At 36.5% G+C, this 19,638-nt stretch overlaps 1 protein-coding gene across 2 annotated transcripts; it reads left to right on the forward strand.

Annotated features, from left to right (window-relative positions):
* The first annotated feature begins 325 nt into the window (after nucleotides 1-325).
* LOC110796705 (lon protease homolog 1, mitochondrial) lies at nucleotides 326-18,625 on the forward strand. 2 transcript variants are annotated; one of them, XM_022001789.2, is made up of 21 exons: nucleotides 326-835; nucleotides 3,798-3,863; nucleotides 4,605-4,772; nucleotides 4,874-4,939; nucleotides 5,158-5,199; nucleotides 5,318-5,440; nucleotides 6,443-6,541; nucleotides 6,652-6,717; nucleotides 6,807-6,893; nucleotides 7,133-7,172; nucleotides 7,472-7,643; nucleotides 10,654-10,778; nucleotides 11,594-11,724; nucleotides 11,822-11,926; nucleotides 12,312-12,425; nucleotides 14,542-14,709; nucleotides 15,036-15,137; nucleotides 15,229-15,468; nucleotides 16,336-16,845; nucleotides 17,940-18,131; nucleotides 18,213-18,625. In XM_022001789.2, the coding sequence occupies exons 1-20, from the start codon at nucleotides 515-517 to the stop codon at nucleotides 18,108-18,110; spliced, it is 2,916 nt and encodes a 971-aa protein (XP_021857481.2). In that variant the 5' UTR covers nucleotides 326-514; the 3' UTR covers nucleotides 18,111-18,131; nucleotides 18,213-18,625. The 2 variants fall into 2 exon arrangements, with proteins under 2 accessions (XP_021857481.2, XP_021857480.2); XM_022001788.2 differs by having other exon boundaries at nucleotides 17,940-18,625.
* Nucleotides 18,626-19,638: the final 1,013 nt, after the last annotated feature.

The raw sequence follows: 19,638 nt of genomic DNA on the forward strand, positions 1-19,638 counted from the left end.
GTACATATAACACAAGACAAAATCTACACTTAAAATTTAAGCACTTAAAAATGAGACATTCTTATCTCATATTCTCGTCACCGTCATTTCACATAAGACACTCCCCTATCTGGTTACAAATCTCACATTTATTGTCTGATGTTATCTCAAACACTTGAACAGAAACTCAAAACACGTCTTTATCATTCGTATCTTCCTTAAACACGCTTAAAATGTTTGTCATATTTCCTCACACGATCCAATCACTACACATATTTGAAGTAGATAGATTGTTGTTCAAGTCAAGTCCATTTTATAATCAAATCAATTTCACACAATGGGCATTTTAGGAAACCAAACATAAAAACTCCCCAAAAAGAACCTCTAGCAAACAAGGGTTTATGGAGGGCTTTTGAGACTCCATTTCGTTCTCCTTAGTTCCTCACACTGATCATTTGTATAGCTCTAATTTATCATCTTCTTCCAGAAAAACCCTAATTCAAAGTCAATTCACAATTGAATTTCTCATCCCCAAATGTTGAAGGTTTTATCATATTCATGTCGATTCCAGAATGTTCTCGCCCCTCATTCCCTGCCGGCCGCCGTAACTCGGAGCTGCACCGAGTCAACTTCGCCGTTGCTCCGAGCTCTGAACTCATTTCGCAGTTCCAATTACCCTAAACCTTACATATTCCGTGCATTCTGCTCCGATTCTTCCTCTTCCGACGGGTCTGACTCGTCGTCTAGTGACGGTGGAGCTGCTGTGAAGGCCGCCGTTGGGGAAGTCGAGGATGCTGATGCCATTTCTCCCAATGCGATTCTCCCCACCGTGTTTCGCCCCGATGAGTGTTTTACGGTTCTTTCTCTTTCTGTTTCTCCTCATTTCCAATTTTTGAATTATGCCAATTGAATTGATGCAAATGATTTTAGGAAGTAGCGAGTGAGTTTAGTCGATCATTGAACAATTACTGGTCATGTATGTTTGTGTTTGTAAGGCGAAGAATGATGTAAAGCTTGTTTGGTTTATGAAAATTTGATAATTTTATTTGATATCATAGTATCATAGGGGCGTTCTCTTTGCCGGATGAAACTTATCTAAACTTATTAGAACAGATTAAACTGATTGACCTGGACCTAATCAAACCTAATTGGAACTTATTGGACTTGATCATACTTGGTTGCAAGAAAGTAAACTTGAGAGAGTCTACTTGTAAGAGCTCATTGAAACTCACACCTGATAGAACCTGATTGCAACTTATCTTAACTTATTCTTTTTAAGTTGAAGATAACACACCCTTAATACAATGGTGATTTGATAATAGTAATGTCTGTGAGTTTCTGCAAACTGTTTTAGTTTGGTTTGTAATACTTGAATAAAGATTATTGCTCTCTTGGTTTGAATGTAATAGTCACTTACACTACTTTACAATGTCTAGAACAAGTTGTCATATTCTTAAAAATCACGGAGTTATAGTTTGTGTTCCTGAAATAGTTTTATCAAGATCATATTTGGATGGGGGAGTCAGGATTCAGGAGGGACTTGTCCAACAATTATATAAGGCCTTTTAGTACAATTACATCATCTCCTTGATAATGAGGGAGTGGTTCAAAGTGACAGTTAGAGTTGTATCATATCCTTGATAATGAGAGAGTGAGTCAATGTGAAAATTATTTCGGATAGGGTGATTGTTGATACTTGATACTAAGACGTTCAGGCATGATGAATACGGAGTATCGTATGTGAACTTAACACTCTAGTTCTTGTACTGGTAGTGTTTTGAGAAATTTTGATGATTGTAATGCGTATCTGTTAAAATACAAATTTATGGCTTTTAAAACATGAATTAATTTGTTAAAAAATCAACAATCCTCCGCCCTCGAATAATTGTACTCCTAGGCTTGGGCACTCATAATCATTTTCGTAATTAGTTAACCATGCTGGGTTCCATAAATGATAGAAAAGGAGACAAAGTGTTGTGGAATTTTAATTTATTTCTTTTCCCTACTCCTTTTTCTCCCCTTCTCTCCCCTTCTCTCCCCTTCCCTTACTTCCCCTTACCAAACTATACCAAATGTAGATATAAGAAAGGAGAGCAAATAATAGGGGGTTTAGGTTTTTTGGTAAATAGTGTAAATTTAAGGGAAAATATATTGAGGAAGAAAGGGTCATCGGGGGACCCATAACACATAGGAAGTCAAGAGTGAGAGAGAGAGAGAAAGTTAGTGGAGGTACCGAACCACATGTGTTGAATGAGGTAATTTTGAATTTAAGGTAATAGATAATTATTTGTGGAATGACCAAAATAGTAAATGGGACAATTATTTGAGGGTGGAAATACGTAGGAGTTTATTTTCACCGTGGGAGGAAACAAAATTTGTTCACTGGAAATTCCCTATACAGCATTAAAAATATAGATAAGATAACTCCAACCACTATGTTGTAGGGAACTAGGACTTGACTCACATCATGTAGGATGTATTATAATTGAAATGGGATTTGCACAAGTAGTGTGCCAAGTTTCTAACTAATTTGCTTTAGAACGCTGATTTAAATTGTCTCTTCATTCTTCATTATAAAAGCAGTATTATATTTTGAATAAAAATATTAGCGGGGCAAGAGAGAAGGGTGGGGGGTTCTTCAGAAAATCATCTTGTATCCTTGATTACATTCACAATATATCACATACTTCTTTGTCGATTATCGCAGACAAACGGTTGGATTTTGCGAATCGAAAGGCCTAGACTTTAGTACATAGGCAAACTTGAAATTGTTTGTTTTTAGGTTCAACCATAGATTTCATTAGTGAACAATATTTATGCTTCTTCAATATCTTATTTGGTTGGAGTGGTTTATGAGTGTTTTATTTAAATAGCTTTCTAGTTATCCTCCCTTTGATGGTATGCCTCTATGAGTAAGCCAGCAGGTTTCTCGAGTTCTTGACTGCATGAAGAACTGTGGTAGATGTGGGCTATCATTGTCTCTGATTCTGTAATCGTAGAGAAGATGCCATACTTTGAACATAACTTGGTTTATTTGAATATCAACATTGGCCTAAGAGTAGTAGTAGCCTAGTAGAAAGATTAAGAACCATGCTAACCTATTTGCAAGGCCAATCTGTTAGCAAATTTTTGTTTGTCTCAACCTCGGTTTTAATTATTGGCCCAATCATGATGTTTTGGCCGGTATTTATATGGTTTCAACTTGCCGAACCAAAATTTTATCGTTTCATATTACATATTGGTCGATATGGATGATACAAAGTACATACGATTGATACAGGGCCAATCTGATAAATAGGTCTTTAATGCTTTTATGAATGAGGCAAAAGTCATGTTGCATCAACCATTATCTTTTGGTCACACTGCAATAAAGTATCCTTCCTCCATTACGACCTTCACTACAATTATGATTGCAACTACAATTGAAGTTGTAGTCTAAACAATTATGTCTAATGGTGCTGCTGGTGCCATCCTAACCTGGCTAAGTTCCAATTTTCTTATTGAATGCCGTCGGAAAGTTCACTGTTATTTTTCAATCTCGTGTTTTAATTTGTCTGCCAGTCTGTGATTGCTTCAGCTGGATTCCCTCCCTGGCTTCCCTTTATGTTTAGAGCCCCCTTAAAGTTGATGATTTGTGTTTTTGTGCCTAGATCTTCTTTTGTACATGGGTGAAACCCTTGGGGTGTTGGCGTGTCGCTACTGCATTTCCTTACTAAAATATTGTTAGATGATTTGTCTATTCTGTTATCTAGAGCATTTACTATCAACTCTTTTTTTGCCTCCTGTTTGTGAACTGAATGGTAGCTTATTTCTGGCAGGTTGTGGCATTACCGCTTCCTCACCGTCCGCTATTTCCTGGATTTTACATGCCAGTCAATGTAAAGGTATGTAGACTTGTAGAGTACTTTGAATGTGGTAATTATCATGTTCTTTTTCATAAATTTGCTTCTTCCAGAACTATTATCACGGGGTCCACCAACTTTATTTTCCTATAAAATATTTGATAGCATCACATTAACTATTGGAGTCGTGATCCCACATGTTTTTACCGTTTCGGTCTTGAGCAGAATATTGTACATTTTCCTTCATTTCCTTCATTGAGCTTGGATATTGCCTCCAAAAGGTGCCAATTGGGCATTCAACAGGAAATCTCGTAATCAGCGTTAGTGTCAATTATTTTATAAAGCAAAGCATCGATTGTGGGGTGGCATTTTGAATATATCTAAAAATGCTAAAGTTTAATTGGTAGAAATGAGTAGATTTTTGGCGTGTAGTTTTCGGTATGCGCTGATGATTTCTGTGAAGTCAAGTTTTGCTATCATGAGTCATGACCATTAATCATCTAAGCATCACACAGAAATAATGACTGCTAGACTTCTGCAACATTTCAGAAGTTTCAATAATGTGTTTCTTACCAGTATAATATCTCTCTCTTTCTATTTGTTATGCTTTCTCTCCCTTCTAATCCCCCACCACCCAAGGGTATGATGGCTTCCTATATGAATAATAGTTTTTTTTTTTTAATTGATTGTTGTTATATCACTCAATGTACGATATTGTGGATCTTAGCCTTTAGTTGCATTGTAGTCTAATTGGAAGTTTCTATGGCCTATGTTTTATTTCAGGATCCCAAGCTGTTAGCAGCTCTAGCAGAAAGTCAAAGAAGGCAAGCCCCTTATGCTGGTGCCTTCCTTGTCAAAGACGAGCCGGATTCTGACACAGAGAAGAATATTTATGATCTTAAAGGACAAGAACTTCTAAATCGATTGCATGAAGTTGGGACATTGGCCCAGGTACCCTTTTTATTGAACCATTGTTTTTTTTGGATGAGCAAAGTTAACTGAATACTGATCTTTGGTTGTTTTTTATTCGTCTTTTTGGTTTTTTCGCAAAGATTACAAGCATCCAGGGAGACCAGGTTATTCTTGTTGGTCATCGCAGACTTCGTATAACAGAGATGGTAAGCCTGATGAAAGTTGAAGTGGTAAAAATTTCACGTGCTACTGAATTGTCTACTGCTTGGTCCAATGTTTACCTGCTATAACCCTATGAGGCTGATTGCATGTTGTTTGTTTATTAGTATGTAATGATTGCATTCTTCTAGTTGTCTGTTTTTCATATCAATGTTGTTATTAGTTAGGGGAGTGCTTATGATTGATGCCATTGTGTTTTTGCTAGGTGAATGAGGATCCTCTAACTGTCAAAGTCGATCATCTCAAGGCAAGGCATTCTATGTTTTGTTTTTTACGAACATGTACATGTACTTTCCTTACTTTTAAGTGTATAAGTGCTTGTTTAGATTGATGTCTAGGTGACTGAGGCCATTTATCTGATGCAGGATTTGCCATATGACAAAGATGATGATGTCATTAAAGCAACGTCGTTTGAGGTCATATCTACTATAAGGGATGTCTTGCAAAGAAGTTCGCTCTGGAGGGATCATGTCCAAACATATACAAAGGTAAGGTTGAACATCGAGCACATGAACCAATTCATATACTTGAATTTTCTTTATTGGGAGTTGGTACTTGGTAGAGGTTTGATAACGGAGTACAGTTTTCTGTTGCTTTTTTCCATGGAGTAAAATACTGTACGGACCCGAAACACCAATTTCAATGGTAGAGCTAAGTTTATTAACAATTATATATAATGTATTGATGCATCAAGATGCTATTTGCAACAATTTGTTTGGTTAGCTGGTCAATTTGTCCCATTTAATTCATGATTTGGATTGGTTTGGTGGATACATCAAAATCATTCAACTAGATAAAAATTTCTGGGTCACGAACATGCATTTTGCAACCTAAATGTAAAGACCTAACTTGTAAATAACCTAAATCTAAAGATATCCTGGTCCAAACTTGACCTGACTGGCCTTGCATATTTGCTGATCACTGCCCTTGACCGTGCATGACAAGGAGACATTGCGGTGGGCTGTTCCTTACCTCTTTGGGGCCGTCCTTGTGCGCTAAGAACCCTGGGTGTTCTGATTTTCTTAGTCCTTTGCCTCGCTGGCACATTTTCTAAAGCCGCGGTTAACCAAACATGTTACTGTCATGAATGTTCAGAGACATGTCTTGAAATTGGGTAAAAACCGAACTTCTATATGCTTTTTAAAACACATTCATATATTTGGATAGCTGCCTCCTCTAGTAAGTGGGTGTTTCAGATTATTTTTGATTCTCATGTGCAATGCTTTATTGAACTCTATATCAAAACAATATGATGCATTCTTGGCCCCATCAGCTGTTTATATTTACCTAGATTTACGTCCATTTCTACTCACCGTGACTGTTCTATAATTAAATTGTAGTGCATTATCGTTTGAACATGTATTTGCAGTGGCTCCTGTCTTCTAGTTTTTCTCCCTGAAGAGCTAATCTTTTAGTAAAATGTAAGCCATAAGTTCAGCTTTTCTGTCATGTCATGGTGATGCTTACGGTGCCTGTTTTCTTCTTTTCAGCATATTGGTGATTTCAATTATCCTAGGCTAGCAGATTTTGGAGCAGCTATATCTGGGGCAAACAAGGTTCAATTACAGCAAGTGCTTGAAGATCTAGACGTAAGTGTTATAGGATGTAAAATCATAGGTGCATCACGGATCTATCTTATAAAGGATATATTGCATATTTTGTTTCACTTGAACTAAATGTTCATTTCCTGATACACCAGGTGCTCAAGCGCTTACAACTAACCTTGGAATTGATGAAGAAAGAAGTAGAAATCAGTAAGATTCAGGTATTTTCCTTACATGCCTTTGGCAGTATCTTTCTTTTGGTACTTCTTTTCTTTTGTGAGGTTTAGTTATCTCTTTTTCATTTATGAAGGAAACCATCGCAAAAGCTATTGAGGAGAAAATTAGTGGTGAGCAACGCCGTTATCTTCTGAATGAGCAGCTAAAGGCCATAAAAAAGGTTTCTTATCTCTTTTCCCACTTCATAGAAGTAATTTTCAATGTTGACAACTTGATCATGGTGTGGTTTTTTTGCTACATCTTTTTAAAGTCATCATGATTCTTGTGCGCCTTTGTACATATGAAGTACTGTTCATTTGTTCTTTTTTCTTGTAAGTTAATATCTTGTTGCTTGATGCTGTACTATTAACTAGACTTTTCCAATAAAAGTGCTCAACCTTTTCCCCTCTCTCTGTACAGGAGTTGGGACTTGAAACAGATGATAAAACAGCACTTACTGGTGAGTGCTGCCAGTGAATTTTTTTTTGTTTTTAATCTCATCGCATCTCGTGTTCTTGTTATTTATTGTGATGTATGTTTGAGTCTAGAATTGCACTTGATCTGTAAGAAAATACACAATGCCTGATGTTTTGTCTAAGCTGGCCTCATCGCCCTCATGTGGTGGTGCATATATTTACCAAGGTTGCCGAAGCTGCCATTTAATAAGAATATGCATCTTCATTGCGCAAAAGTCTTTTTCTGTGCATGAACTCTATAGTTTTATATCATGTTTCCTAAGTTTAAGTTTCTTTCCTACAGCAAAGTTTAGGGAAAGGATTGACTTAAACAAAGATAAAATCCCGGAGCACGTTATGCAAGTCATAGAAGAAGAACTTACAAAGCTCCAACTGTTGGAGGCCAGCTCAAGTGAATTCAACGTCACCCGCAACTATCTTGATTGGTTGACAGCATTGCCTTGGGGAAATTACAGGTTGGTCAGAGTAATTAGAGTTCCTTTTAAAATTATCTCTCTGCTTAAAACTCTGAATAAACATCCTGTTCATTTGAAATTTCTATTTGATTTTTTCTTGGTTTCACTTTTAATATACGAAGACGCACATTGTTTTTGTTCATGAAATTTAATTCATGACCAATTTATCTTAGAGCCAGAGAAAAGAGAACCATAAAGCTGTTATATTAGAATTTGCTCCAGAAAAAGATGTATATTTTGGTTTTGTGTGTTGATTTCCATGGTGTAGGGACGGAATATCACAAGCTTGCAGATTTTGATTGAGTATGTTTTTAAGACTTCAAAGAGTAGGTAACTGTTTTCTTCTGGTTGAGTCAAAGCCGGAGAAAATTCGCTTTAAGATTAAGATCAGTTATTTAGCATGTAAATTTGCATCCTGGCCACAAAACGATCCATTAACAACACATATAGTGCTATTGTGATCCTATATTGTGAGAATTGAATTGATAAGTTATGTCCCTTAGCTACATTTTGTTAAGTGATTTAGTTGTGTGGTTAAAAGCCATCTTGTTTGGGTCCGAGAGAAATTCTTTGATGGGAAGTGACAAATGAAGGTATGCCGTGTAAATATATTGACTATGCTAAGGATATATATCTAGATGTGAAAAAAAAGTATGGATATTTGAAGGAGTTTTGTAGGATTTTGCTATTATGATTGAACTATACGATGTTTTCCTATGCCCGGAAGTAACAGATGATTAGCGGGTTTATATCGTTAGCAATGGACAAGATTAAAGCGATAGAGGCACCAAGTTGCTCAGTTGAAGCGATGGAGAAGAAAGTCAGAAGCTCGAAGGTTTAGGTTAAGTTGAGTGCCAATTAGTACTCAAGTATTGACATTAGATGGAATTACTTGTATGTAAGTGAATTTTTGAGTACCTTGGGTTGGTTTCACAACCAAATGGAGGTATTAACCAAGATTTAAGTTATTGAACGGCTCAAATGCAAAGCAACAATTAAGATATTGTGCAGCCGTAATGAAAATTTTGCGACACCAGAGTTGTTATATGGGACGAATGTTGGGAATTTAGGAAGGGTTATATGAAGAAGATAAGTTTAGCAGAGATGCGTGTGTTGAGGTGGATGTGTTGGAACAACTTAAGATATTGAATTAGGAGTGAAGCCATTCCAAAGAAGGTTGAAGTTGCGGATATTACTGAGGATAAGAAAAGTTAGAATAAATTATGTTGGTTTGGGCATGTGAGATGATGTATATAGATTCACCTGTAAGGAAAGCGGGATCATATGGCACTTGCTAGAAGTGAATGGGGAAGAGCATCTCTGTGGATGACCACTGGAGATAAATATTTGATTCATCGGATTAAGACTTTGACATTGTTGTTGTTGGCAGTTGTTTTAAAACATCTTGTTTCTTCAGCTAGTAAATATTACTCCCTCCGTTCCTAAATATGTGTCCTATTTGGATGAATGCGCGGTGTTTAATAAAAATGAGAAGTGTGTAAGAAAAACAATGGAGTGTTTTTTTGGGGGAAATGATAAAGTAGATACTTATTTATTGATAAAACAAATAAAAGTGGATGTGGAGATTGAAAAGTGGGAAAAGTGTAGAATGTGTACGAAAAAGTAATCATGATTTATGGATAAGTGTATGGAAAAGTGGGAAAAGTGTATAAATAGAAACATGACACTTATAAGGGAACGCTATTTTTAGAAACAGGATACGTATTTAGGAACGGAGGGAGTACTACCCTTTTGCTTGTTGTGCAATTTTACAATTACCATTTGAGTCTGAATGGGAATTAAGAAACTTAAGAACCTAAGATTTTTTTTCGGGTTGGTCAAAGTTTTGTTTGTTTGTTTTGATAGTGGGTTGGGCAATGTTGTATATTCTCTTATAAGTCTACTTGATCAGAGCTGCAGACCTTGCAGTTGCATGAAGCTGCTTATGAGGCAGCTTGATCTGTTGTGCAAAAAAGCTTCTAGAATCTTATTACTGTTCGAAGCTGGTGTAATTAGTCAATAATCAGCTCGCCTGCTTTTGTTGTAATACCTCATAAGATCAATTATTAGTTTTATGCTAGTTTTTTGTAATTAGAGGGCTCATCGGCCTACAGCTGGCACGAGGTGATATGTTCTCGGCGTGATTTTTTTTATCACATACTTATAATCTGTCAACCAGTCTGTTGCTGCAATGCACTATTTCAGCTTAACATTGTATGTAGATTGTAGATTACTCCCGCCGTCCCTAAAAGCTTTCCCCAAGTGCTTTTGTTCACTTTATTAAGAATTGGGTATACACAAAAGCAAATGAGTAGGTAGATATGTCTTTTAGTTAGATTAAATAATTGTATGTGAGGAGAAACGTATGGAGACCATAAACCAAATAAGGTATGGGGCAAAAAAATAGGGACATCCATTTATAGTATATGGGGCAATTTTTTAGGGACGGAGGGAGTATGATCTAGCGAGGATACTTATATGAACAAATTCCTAGGAGTAAATTACTTTCCTTGTATGTAAATACTGCTCGTTTACTATTTTTAGATCCCATGAAAAAGCAGTCGTTTCCATGAAAATAGTGCTTAATTTTAAGTGATTGTTCACCTTTCCATTTTGGCATGTTTCAAACAAACTGTCCTGATTATTGATATTGACTATATGCTTTAAACACCCTGCTTCTTAATTGCAGTGCCACTCTAAAACCCATTCATGTTCCTTTTCACTTTCCTCGATTGTTAAGAAAAGTCAATGAAAACAAACACCTATGATTGAGGGATCAGTGACTTACAATTGTACGGTTCAAGATACCCTCACAGGTTTCATTTGATGTGAGTGATGGTCTGATGGAGAGTGGGTAGGAAGGACACTACTGTCAAAAAGAGTGTCTTGGTGTGATCGAATCCTTAAATTTGAGGGGATGTAACAATACTACTATGATATTAATATGGAGGGAGTATATGCAATATATGTATAATAACACTATGTTCTTTTACCTTTATTGTTGATGCAGTGATGAAAATTTTGATGTTAGTCGCGCACAAACGATACTAGACGAAGACCACTATGGCTTGTCTGACGTTAAGGAGAGGATACTGGAATTTATTGCCGTTGGAAAGCTGCGGGGAACAGCTCAAGGTTACCACTTACCAAAGATTTATTTCATTTACTTGTTTCTTGTCTCAAAATTCCAGCATAGACCCCATTTTTTAGAAAGTCATTGTTCACCTTTAGATTTTAATAGACCCCTTTGTGATGAAGCGGACAGTTTTTTGCTACTTGCTGAGATCATTTGGAAACAGCTCCCTAATAAGCTTCCTGAATGAGGTTAATACTAGGATCTTGATATTTTGTTATACTTGACGAAGGCGTAAGACCAGCTATATGGCATTTTTATAGGTCTAGGGTGTATTTTTCTTTTACTTGTCGAAGGCGTAAGACCAGCTATATGTCCTTAATCTAAACAGTTCTTGGCCATTAACGATCGTCCTCTCTGTCTCAACTAATGACAGTCAATTGATGTTTGCAGAAGAGAATCATATTATTAACTAACATTGGTTGAAGAATATTGATCTCTTCCTATAACAAAGTTGTTTTATGAGAGATTAGAAAAGTTTTGTATGATACTTGTGGTTCATTTCCTTAAACCATTGACCTTAAGTTATTTCCACGTTTTCATATCGCTATAGCTAATCCGCAAAAAATAGCATATTGAACGGACCCCTCTTTTCCAATTTGGTTGTCCTGTTTTCTTGTTAAAATTCTAAGTGTAGTGTAGATTTCCTACTGTAAGATTTGTTTAGAGATTATATATATAAGAAGTTATTTTTTTAGAGATTGGTTTACATTGTTTCAGTATTTTATTTAATTATGTGGGGATTAATGATAAAAAGTAGTGGACAAGTTTGGCCTTGATGAGTAAATCAATTGAAATAATGACATGTTCGTGTCAGGAAAAATTGTTTGTCTATCTGGCCCACCTGGAGTGGGGAAAACTAGCATTGGGCGTTCCATAGCGCGTGCTTTGAATCGCAAGTTCTATCGATTTTCAGTTGGAGGACTATCTGACGTTGCTGAGATTAAGGTACAGCCAAAGTCGTGCTGTTATGAACTTCTTAATATTTAAGACCCCAAAGAAAGGATATTGAGAAAACACTGCATTACTATGTGATTGTGTGCAGGGTCATCGTCGGACTTATATTGGAGCTATGCCTGGAAAGTTGGTGCAGTGTTTAAAAAGTGTGGGAACAGCTAACCCTTTTGTGTTAATAGATGAAATTGATAAGGTATATTCTCTGTTTCACTGTCCTGACTCTACACTCCATATGTTCAACGTTCTGCTTCAAGGACCAGGCTTCTTATCTAGTCTCAGTTTCATGTGATTTTCTCTGTTGTATTCCTTTTCTGGAAAAGGATTGTATTTGTATGTGTTCTTGTTTAGTCATTTTTTTGTAATGTTCCTAGTGATTATTACTCATACGTTTTATGTCTACGTGTTAGTTCTTTCTCCACCTATAGCTAATAGGTTTGACTAGTGTAGGGTTTTTCAGTAAAGGATGGATTGCTGATGTTCTGTTGCTTAATGAGATCTTCATATATCCATGTGGAACATGGATTTGCTGAATACGTATTTTTCATGAGATATTCAAAGGCTTATCTTTTCCAATGCAGTTGGGTAGAGGACATGCTGGTGATCCAGCAAGTGCTATGCTGGAGCTTCTTGACCCTGAACAAAATGCAAATTTTCTGGATCACTATCTTGATGTCCCAATTGATCTGTCAAAGGTTAGTTCCTTATGCTTCCAAAATTTGGAAAGGGCACTAATGAACATATTTTAACCCCCCTTCCCCGCGCTAATATGCAATATCGAGCAATATATTTTAATAGGGGTGAGTTGTGTAATTTTGGGTGACTCTTTACCATGTTTTTGGCTTCTTGCCTTTTGAATTACTGGGGTGATTTATAGCAACATCCTTTGCTGATACGGTTTTCGGTGACTTTCGTTTTTGGATGACTTACTAGTGACAGATTGTACTTTGTGGGGGGTGTTTTATAGTACTACCTCCCGTCATTTCAAGGAGCAGATCCTTTGGAAGTGTTCTTTTTAAAAGACTTATTATTACGATGTAGTCGACGTTTAGGTTAAATTGTTCAACTATCTGCAGAAAGACTCGAGTTAGTTCTTTGTACGTGGTTAGGGATTTTTCTTGCTTCATTTTGACCCCATACGTTCTCATACTTTTATTAGCATCTTTAGAATTTTAGCGACTAGTATTGTTTCCTTCTAGCTGTTGCAATTTTTTACTATCTTCCTAACGATCCTCAACATAAACGGTGGCAACATTGCCAAATCTTTCTGAAAAAGGTTCATGCCCAGGGTAAAGCAAGGGGGTCAGATGCACGCAGACTTACCTGTTGGCCCTGTGATAGCAACAAAATGTTTGTTTACAGTGGACACTTGGCTTGATCCAAGAATGATGCTAAAACTGTATTACTCCTACTCCGTATACCTCTTGAGAATATGAAAATGCAAGGAAAATAACATTATATGTTAATTTTTTTAGTTTATTAATAAACTATTTATCTAACTGTTTTAGAAAACTAACACAACCCATTACACAAATAACGTGTTTTCTTCTAAGCTTAACATTCTACCAAAGGCCCAATCGAGTTCTCTATTTATTACATTTCCAGAATTTTCTCACTGCTCATTCATCCATCAGCTTCATCTCTTATCGTGATAGATTTATCAGTTTCAATGTTTCATCTCCTTTCCTGATAAGTTCCGTACTACCACCAGCCCCTTCGCTGTAATTACACTTCTCCCGTTCTCCTTCGTCAACCAGTTTTCAAAATTCCACGTGCACTCCTTACTTTTGAAGGCTTCTTTGCTCAACATCTCCAATTACCCACCCTCTTTTTCTATGTTTTTGGATGAAGGTGGAGTATGTAATCAGATTTAGTGCTAGATTCTGCCAATTTGACATGCTAGGTGGTAGGCACATAGCATGGGCTGATATCTCCTTTCTCAGGGTACTTCATTAGTGTAGATGGTGTCTTGCTGAGTGCTGACCAGATCAGTAATAGTAATGCTAATGCTTAGTAATGGATGTAATTTCGGTCAAGTATTTTTCTAATTTCCCATCCAATCAAATTAGTGGTTTCTTTGTTATTTGGTAGTGTTTTGTTTTCAGAGAAAAAACTTTGGCAATCTCTTCTCTATTGTTCGTCACTCATCAGAGAAACTTAATTGATAAAGTGGAACAGTAATTATTGGCGTGGTTGTCATTTTGAAATGGGATACCAAATCATTTTTCCCAAAATGTTGGGTAAAGAGTGTTTTCAGAATCGCCAGGTTTGCCCCAATCAGCTCTTCTGCCCTCTCTTTACCAAACAGTAGAATGAGCAGATTTAACAGATATAACTGCTGATATGGCTCCAATCCCCTCTTTACTCAACATGGCCTATGTTAAAAAGATAAACCTGAGGTTTTTTCTTCCTGGGACAACATTTTTCTGAATCCGTAAGGTTAAGTATATGTGAAATACCAACGATTGTAGTTCTTTAGCCCCCCCGAAAACGTAGTCCCTTCATAAAATTTAAAAGCAACAAAAATGCGAAGCTTTTTCTTCGTTGCCTGTCCTTAAACTGAATAAGATCTGAAAATTCACCGTTCACCATGTCACTGGCTTTCCGCATCAATTAATTTGGTGGGGATGGTTTGTATCTCCATTTCGGATAATTATTTACTGAGCCGTCTTCTTGAGTCTGATATATTTTCTGCAATGTCATCAAGCTTTTTATTTGCATTTTTACATAAAACTAAAACAGTGAATAGTACGGATGCCCCCCCCCCCCCCACCTTCCCCTGTTACATCTACTTATATCAAAATTTTGCAGGTTTTGTTTTTCTGCACAGCTAATGTGATAGAAAATATTCCTGCCCCTCTTTTGGATCGAATGGAAGTGATTTCAATCGCAGGATATATTACCGATGAGAAATTGCGCATTGCTCGTGACTATTTGGAAAAGACCACCCGTGAAGCATGTGGTATCAAGCCTGAACAGGTAGCAAAGTAATGAATATCATAGTTCGTCTAGTATTCTACTGAATCTGTTTTTAGTTGTATGTATATTGAAACTACTCCTGTCAGGAAATAGTTATCACTCATACTGTCTTCAGATTTGAGAAAAAAGCTGACCCTTTTTAAAAAATAGTACTCGTGATGGTTTATGAATGGACTATCCATGAATTTACTAAATGGAGAGAATTTGGAAATTACTCGACTATTGTGAAGAATTACTGAAATGAGTATTTCCTTATTTCTTCCTCATGTGTTCTAATGCTATCAAATCAAACTCTGATATTTATCGAACTGGCATCTTTATTTCAGGTTGAGTTCACCGATGGAGCCCTTCTTTCTCTGATTGAGAATTACTGTAGGGAAGCTGGGGTCCGGAACCTTCAGAAACAAATTGAAAAAATTTACCGAAAGGTAACATGTCTGTTAAACTTCTTGTTTTCATCAGATACAAACATCATTATATATTTTTCTCTTGCTGATCATCACTCTAAATTCATTTCAGATTGCTCTTCAACTTGTGAGACTAAGTGCTGCAAACGAGTCCTTGTCGCTTGCTTCTGACGAGTCTAAAGCTGATTGCTTTGTTGACTCAAGTGGAAACATGGTTCAGGAAGAAAACCAAAGTAAAGCTGAAACAGAAGAGAGAAGCCATGAAGATAAGTCTGATAAGAACACCTCGGATAATATAGATTTTGAACAGGAGCACCCCCAAACATCTAACGATGTACTTGATGACTCAAAGGTAATCTGTGGTCTTTGAGCTCTATGTGGATCCTATTGCAAATGGAATGAAATGTGAAATCTCTATAAATCCCTCCTCCACAAACAAATACAATACCAATTCTCTTGTGGAACCTCATCTTTCCTGGCACCCCTTCTTTCTAAATCACCGTGAAAGAAGTATCTTATTTTGCTCTCATTCTTCAATTTTGGAAAGCAGACATCAATTGTTAAAAAGAAGGAATTCATCCACAAAGCTTAGCTAAAAAGCAAGTGCCATTTAAAGTACAGGCTCCAATAAGAGAAACTTAATCCTCTATTCAAAAAAGGCTTCTGATAATTTCTTCTGTTTACTTATGCCAACACTGGCAATGAAGTCAACTCCTACTCCCCAAAATTGTTTCACTTTCTTATTAGTTCTGGGGGTTGGCAGGTTATCAATGTATTAATTTTTATTTGGGGCGTGTCATCCTCTTCACTCATTTCTTCTTATGCATGTTTTCATCGAGGACGCAGTTGAGTAGATGTCTTTTAATTTGATGTAACAAGTGCTTGACCGGTTTTGTATCTACGAGACTACAACTGACTTTATGCGTGGCCTGATTTTCTGAATGGTTGTCTGTTGGTGGTGTTATCGATATTTGTTTTGCCTAAAGTCTCTAATTCCTTAGACTTGTGTAGTTATGTGGCTTCTCTTTCATGTTTACTATTAGTACAGTGTGTAGACCCTTGATCTGGATAGGTTATTTTAAGTACCTGCTTACCAAAATGCTTTCCCTTAAAATTTAATATAGAAAATAGTGGTCAATCAGAAGAAGCCTAGGAGAACTATATTTTTTTTTTTAAATCTGTGTCTCTTGTTGCTAATTTGGGTTCTTTTCTCTGGTAGGATACAACTGAAGTTGATAAAGCCGAGGAACCGAAGGTGATTGAGAAAGTGATGGTCTCTCAATCAAACCTGACTGATTTTGTTGGGAAGCCTATTTTTCATGCAGAGCGTATCTATGATAAGACCCCTACTGGAGTTGTGATGGGTCTAGCATGGACTGCAATGGGAGGTTCAACTCTCTACATAGAGACAACCAGCGTTGAGCAAGGAGAAGGAAAAGGGGCTCTTAATCTGACTGGACAACTTGGAGATGTTATGAAGGAAAGTGCACAAATTGCCCTCACAGTTGCCCGAGGTATTCTACTTGAGAAGGAGCCACAAAGCAACTTCTTTGCCGATTCCAAGGTTCATCTCCATGTTCCTGCTGGAGCCACTCCCAAAGATGGGCCTAGTGCTGGGTGCACTATGATTACTTCACTGCTCTCTCTCGCAATGAAGAGACCTGTTAAGAAGGACTTGGCAATGACTGGGGAGGTAACACTCACTGGGAAGATACTTCCAATTGGCGGGGTAAGTAACAAAGACAGGATTCCATTCTTTGGGTAATGTTGTCTGGGTTTTTTCCTGCACAAGGGTTTGGGGGTACATTGGCCTTTTTGTTTATATTAACCCCTAGAAACTTGATGATCTAAAATACAAGACAAGTTTAACAGGAACAGCTTTGTGCTGAACACCACAAATCAATGTTCTAACCAGAAAATGAGTGCTGTGTTCTTTTCCTTCCAAAAAAAATAAGTTTGAAGGTTAGTGTAGTAAGTTCATTACGTTCAGGTAACTAGGTAAGGCCTAATTAGTATAAAATAAAATATAATATTCACAACTAAAATATGTTCAGATAAGTTATAAATCAAGTAATAATTCAGATGAGCTCACACAATTAAATACTGCGTAGTTTAGATATATCAATTCAAATAAGTTCAGGGGTTTTCAGATAAAAAGAAACATAGCCTTGAACACTTGCAAATTTGTTATGTGGGGGAAAAAGCTAAAATTGTAAGGAACTAGTGGCGATTATGAGTGATGACTGCCTTAAATTTATTTAGAAGAACAAGTAAAAATGCTCGTAATATGTCCTTGTACGCATCCCCTCTCTGTTGCTGTGTTATTGTAGGTGTGCTGTCGTCTTTGGTTTTCAATTGATTTTCCCAGTTGGTTAGAAAAATAAATGTGGTAATTATAGGCAATTACTCTAATTAGTGAATTTGGTGTTGGAAAATGAAAAAAAGATGATTGCATGTTTTGTTACTGGTTCTTTCTTAGTTGGTAGTAATCCCCGGTGCATTAGCAAACAGCAGATACAATGAGGTATCTGGCATGCTTTTAGATATTTGTAAATGTGCGTGACCTAGTACTTGTGATTTTGCCCCTTTGTTTCAGAACTCATATTATTACCCACCTCTTCTAAGATCCTCACTTCATTCCTCCTAGATTCAAATGTGTTAAAGAAACCATTCCATAATTGAACCAAACATACATAGAGTGGTATTCCTACTCTTTTGCAGCCCACTTGGTTTTTTCTTTTGCTTTTTTGTTGCGGTTGTCTCGTCTTTCCTTTTCTCTTAATTCAAAATTAGTGCCTGAATTTGTTGATTATGTAAAACCAGGTAAAGGAGAAGACAATAGCAGCTAAGAGGAGTGGAGTAAAGACCATAGTTTTTCCTGCTGCTAACCGAAGGGACTTTGACGAGCTTTCCTCAAACGTGAAAGAAGGGCTAGACGTCCACTTTGTAGAGGAATACAGAGAAATATACGATCTAGCATTTAGCGAGGACTGAGGATAACATTGCACAACATTGGTAAAAAAAAAGAACATTTTCTCATTTTCAAGAAACAAAGAACTCTCACATCTGATGTTTGAAGGCTGAATCCACTTTCAGGTTGTTTTCGTTTGTGGGTGTGCGAAAAAAGGAAGGTGGAAAGCGTATGACATAATTTTCGTGTCAATCATGGATATTCAACTTTTGATTTCTAGTACTTGTACATTTTTTCTGTAACATTGTGGTACTACAGCTCAGGGGATAGTAATCATTCTTTTACATCGATGTACCAATAGCATCCGAAATAACATGAATTTTTGTCAGAAATATAAAAGGGAAGAGTTCGAAATTTCAAAGGAACATATTTCCCATTACTTCATGATGGTTAGATTTTTCAACTCTGTACAATGCTTGAATTGACAGGGGAAATGGATTTTGTTGTCTCTTTTTGATTTGAGAGGGTTGATAATAACCCTGTAACTCTGTAAGTATATTTCTATATTCGAATGAAAATATTTCCCAAGCTTGTTTCACACCAATACTCGTAGCAGTATCAATCATACGAAGTATCATGCAAGCACCATTTCTTAGAAACGCAAACCTGAGTGTACAATACTTACTTCACTATTCCTGTGTTGACCTGGTTATTGGGCGGGTTGGGTTATGGTCTGTGCAGGTCAAAAGCGGATTGGGTAATGAAATGGTCAATTTTTGCGGGTTAATAATGGGTGGGTTAAAGTGGGTCACGGATCAATAACTTGCCATAGTGGGCGAGTCAGTAAATGAACAAGGAAAATGAAAAAAAGTCGTACACCGTAAATACAAGTGAATATGAAACTATCCATATAATTTTGTACGGAGTATAGCATAACTATTTTAGTTTTCAAAATTATTGTGTTATAAGTTCGGTCTTATAATCTTGTACGGACTCTGGTGTAATGTTTGACCGTTAATATATCCAATTCTGTATGGCAAAAAATTATAAAAAATTGATATTTATAAAATACATTTTGAGACAAATTTAATAAGATATTTCGTGATAATTTTTGATAGATATAATAGTAGAATTCATGGTCAAAATTTCGATATTTGAACACATTTTTCAAAGCGTAAAGAACTTTATGAAACAGAGGTAGTGTAAGGTATCTCTTCTCTTGCGAAATTAGTACGAGAAATATATAAAAAAATGGACAGGGATGAGAAAAGAAAGTACGAGAAATGAATAACGGAAAAAGTTAGGGAGGACGAAAGAATATTACAAACTTTATATAAGGCAGTCTTGCACAAAAGACACCTTCGTGTTACATAAGTTAAGCAATAAAATCAATTAGCTAAGCATTTGAATTAGTTAGTTAAGCATTGAAACTAATTAGTTAAGCATTGAAACTAATTAGTTAAACAATAGAACCGATTAGTTAAGCAATCAAAGTAGTATTTTCGGTAAGGCAGTCTTACACAAAAGTTGTCGAAAATTAATTACAGAGTAATTTTATTCCATAAACGAAAAGAGGAAAGGGGTAGTTTAGGCAATCATTACACATCAAAT

Source organism: Spinacia oleracea, chromosome 4 (genome assembly GCF_020520425.1).
Source record: "Spinacia oleracea cultivar Varoflay chromosome 4, BTI_SOV_V1, whole genome shotgun sequence".
In the NCBI taxonomy this organism is placed as follows: domain Eukaryota; kingdom Viridiplantae; phylum Streptophyta; class Magnoliopsida; order Caryophyllales; family Amaranthaceae; genus Spinacia; species Spinacia oleracea.